General features: G+C 34.4%; 1 protein-coding gene across 1 annotated transcript in view; it reads right to left on the bottom strand.

Moving 5' to 3' along the window:
* LOC137621924 (M protein, serotype 2.1-like) overlaps nucleotides 1-4,077 on the bottom strand; it is a 33,744-nt gene extending 29,667 nt beyond the window's left edge. The window contains exon 1 of the mRNA XM_068352426.1: nucleotides 3,985-4,077. Coding sequence (XP_068208527.1) covers nucleotides 3,985-4,077 — 93 coding nt within the window. The remainder of the gene's footprint in view (nucleotides 1-3,984) is intronic.
* Nucleotides 4,078-4,416: the final 339 nt, after the last annotated feature.

Below are 4,416 nucleotides of genomic sequence, written 5' to 3'. Positions count from 1 at the left end.
GTTGGTTTGGGTAACTATAGGTCAGAAAGGGACGAATCAGAATTTATTAAGAGAATGGGTGACACTGGTATCAGAAAAACTAAGAAATAATTCCTTTGACGGTGACCAAGAATGGAAATGGTAAGCAAAGGCTGGTTTTTTATTACAAACTTTTTAAGGATTTAATCAGTCTACAGTCTGCTTATCGCATAGAAATCTATTAAAACGTTGCCAATATCTTTCTCATTGGGGAAAAATTTTAAAAAGTTTTTTATAATGGATATTCTTTAGATATTTTTGAAGCGGCGGTACATCTTTACTAAAGTTCTTAAGTCTGTTAGATATTGGAGATCTAAGGAAGTGAAGATTGAAGTATTTTTAGATGATGGCATAGCTGCGGATGGTTGTTTTGAAGGGGCATTGGATGCTAGTTATTTACTTTTAAAAGCTTCAAGATTTGGATTTATTTACAAGAAAGTATAATTGGTTTTCAGACTCTAAATTGTATTTGGAAAGGTTTACAGAGGACGAATACTGAAGGCGAATTTCGTAACTACAGTGTTAGGATAAACTATGTCGTTAAAGACCTTGTTTAGATGCCAAACATTCTGAATTAACGAAAACGTTATTTTAACGAATATCTTTTGGACAGAATTGTCTGTTACATAATTTCCACGAAATTTGTCGTGAAAGGTATTGTTAAAATGAAAACGATAAAGTATTTCTATATTTTTACATATTGAGCAAAGCTAGTTGAGAACTTAATGAAGAAATATCAGATGCTCCGGTTGAGAGCACGTTTTGACGCAGAAATTCATTCTTTTTATTTTGGTCCTTACTTTAACTATATACTTGCATCAGACTTATTTAACCTATTACTTCATTGTGACGCCTAAGATGTAGGCAGTTTATCACTATATTGTGACGCCTAAGGTGTAGGCAGTTTATCACTATATTGTGACGCCTCAGGTGTAGGCAGTTTATCACTATATTGTGACGCCTCAGGTGTAGGCAGTTTATCACTATAGTGACGCCTCAGGTGTAGGCAGTTTATCACTATATTGTGACGCCTCAGGTGTAGGCAGTTTATCACTATATTGTGACGCCTCAGGTGTAGGCAGTTTGTCACTATATTGTGACGCCTCAGGTGTAGGCAGTTTATCACTATATTGTGACGCCTCAGGTGTAGGCAGTTTGTCACTATATTGTGACGCCTCAGGTGTAGGCAGTTTATCACTATATTGTGACGCCTCAGGTGTAGGCAGTTTGTCACTCTATTGTGACGCCTCTGGTGTTGGGAAATTTATATGTTGTGACACCTCAGTAGTAGGTTTGGAGTAATTCTGAAGTTTTTAGCGATGAATACAGCGCATTTTTTTTTTCATATCATGAAAAGAGTGGTTGGAAACTGGACAGCAAATTGATCTTTAAAATTAAACATGAAGGAGCAGGAGGCAGTCGACAGAATTATGTAAAGTACTTTGGCAATGTTTGAACGTTGTTCCAGATAAAATTTTCGATTTTAATGCAAGTAGGTAGCAAAAAGCCAGATTTGGAAATCATAGAAAACCAAAGAATTTAAACTTGTACTGAATACACTGTTCAGGTCATCAATGTATGTAAGCCCAGAAAGAGTACAAAAGAGCGGATTTTTTGAAGTGTTGTCAACTAACATGGATGAATGGTCAATTCTTTTTACAATTTTCAGAGTTATGGACTTGTGAGAGTTATTAATTCTTTAGACTGTTTTGCTACCTTTAAAAATATGTTGAGGTTTTTTAATCTCTAATATTGGGGTCCAGGTACAGAGGCAATTGATGCTTTAACTTGAGGTTTGGTGCTTTATACCAAAGGTTATTAATAAAATGGAGGTAAAAATTCTTAAGTAGAATATTCCTGAGTGAAAGTCCTCTGCATCTTGACTGTTCATATTAACGAGGGAAACTTTATTGTTAAACTTTGAGTGTTTACGTAACAAAGGTTTTATTACACGGCAAAGATAAGGAGAGAGAGAAAAAAAAAAAAAAAAAGGAAATTTTTCGCTGAAATTTAACTTTGATATAGAAGGTAAAGGTTTTTGAAATTACAAGTATATATGTACATTGTTTTATTTTTGGAATCTGCTTTCCAGGATCGTGAATGCAATGAAATGCCAGCAGTCGTCTTTAACGGTGGCATCTAATTTGGACAGGAAATTGGGGGACCTCAGTTGTCATGAGCATCTTCTATCATCGATGAATGGCAGCACCGACAAGGCCTACAAATTTGTCTTTCATCAAAGAGAAACTTACAATAATGGTCACGAGCAAAGCGAAATGCCATTGTAGGTTGCTTTATTTATCACGCTTCTATTAGATTCCGGCGTTTTAGTAATCTCCAGTGATCAAGCTATTTAGGCCATAACGTGCATGCATGAAATGAGGGGTTACATAGATCCAACGGAAATTTCATTTGTTAAATCTTTGCAAGCACCTGTGAAACATTAAGCTGGTAGATCGGTGCATACAAAGGATCTTTTTGATAATATGGTGTTGCAGAATCCGTGCGGATTATATTTTCCTATATTGAAAAACTTCTTTATTATTTTGATAGATCATTAAAGTGTTCTTATCTGAGATTTGGGGAATTAAGTTTATTGTAATTTGAAGATTTCTTAGTTGAACAAGAGAAAAAAAAAAAAAAAAAAAAAATTAAATCACCAATACTGTTTAGTTTTTGATATCGGAAGTTATCACAAATGCTTTTCCATATTTGATGTATTTTGCTTGATGCAGAGGAAGCTGGAATGATTTTGTCCTTTGATCGATTTCTCTTTAAGAAGTTTTTTAAAAGCTCCTGTAATGTAACCAAACATAATTTTTTGTTAAAACTGTGGCTACAAGTTCAAACATCGCAAACGATAACGTCAATGATAGGTGTCTTCATAGACATGAGTGTTGGTAGTCTGTTTCAAGTAAACATGTTTGTCAAAGGCTTCAAAAAGAGGTTAAATGTGTAAATCATTCAATCGGAGCATTTATTTCTCTCTCTCCATTTTTTTCCTTCTCTCCCTTTCTTTGGTATTATCTAGGGTCAACCGGTACGGTGCGCTATAAGGCAATTTAATGTTTTATGTTTATACCTGTAGTGTAGAGAATGCGGAGTGAAGTGAGGACTAAAATTTTTTCGCGTTACGAAGTATAGCGAAAAATAATTGTCCTAACGACAAGTAAGCAGATCTTAAGTATCTTGTTACTTAAGTTCAGTTGTTTTGTAGGCAGTGGCCAATGAGAATTTAGTGTTGGGTGAAACGTATTCAATGTTTGAAGAGGTATTTAGTAAGTGGTCACTTTCTAGCGCACGCTAGCCCGAGCAAGTCGAATTTATTATTAATATTATTATCATTATTATTTATTAGTAGTACAAGAGTGAGGTTCCACCACTCAAATTTGAGTTACTCTGCATTATTGCCGTGGATACACAGGTTTCCATAGTTTTTTCAAAACTTGAGATTTTGTTTTTTATCTATGGTTTTTCCTGGGCGGCAGAGGAGGCTTATATGTTAATTTGAAAGTTTGTTCATTTTGTTTTAAATATGCACTGCTATATCAGTACAGAAGTTTGTAAAAGTTATTAGAATATGTGATGTTACATCTATATTGTTTTCTAAAAATATGATTCATTGGAAAAATAAACCTGGCGTCAACCGGCACGGTGCGCTATAAGGCAATTTAATGTTTTATGTTTATACCTGTAGTGTAGAGAATGCGGAGTGAAGTGAGGACTCTCCCCTTCCCGTTATTATGGTGTTCTCTTATTTACGACGACCCTCCCCTTATCCATTCCATAATTACCAGTGGTTTCAGTCTCTTTCGTTTACTTGTGAGCTGAAGCTTTCTTTCAGCGTTGTTCATTTACGATCACTGTTTCGAAGAGATATATGAAAAAAAAAATTTATTGGAAACTCTAAGAACTTTTCATTTTAATAAGAAAATGTCTGGATAATTTACCAGAGGTTAAATCTACTTTGTTCTTCTTCTTCTTCTTCTTCTTCTTCTTCTTCTTCTTCTTCTTCTTCTTCTTCTTCTTCTTCTTATTATTATTATTGTTGTTTTTCATTCTGATTATACTCAGTGACCATAGTTGTTTTGGCTACTTTTTCATGGCCAGGTGCCTTTCCTGCCGCCAGAAGATTATTATTATTATTATTATTATTATTATTATTATTATTATTATTATTAAAAATGATAGCTAGCTCTGTGGCAGTAACAATGCTATGTAGGTCATCAGTAGGGGGGTGGGGGGAAGAAGAGCAATATGCATTCAAAATAGTCTATAATTTTACTAGAATTTACTAGAAATAAACTGTTGAAACAGTGAGTATGAACGAGTTCGGCATCCTGGCGTAATGCGTAGAAGTTTAATTCTAGTAAATTCTAAAAAAATTATAAAATATTA

Source organism: Palaemon carinicauda, chromosome 28 (assembly GCF_036898095.1).
Source record: "Palaemon carinicauda isolate YSFRI2023 chromosome 28, ASM3689809v2, whole genome shotgun sequence".
Lineage (NCBI taxonomy): Eukaryota > Metazoa > Arthropoda > Malacostraca > Decapoda > Palaemonidae > Palaemon > Palaemon carinicauda.
This window is presented reverse-complemented; position numbering and strand designations above follow the sequence as displayed.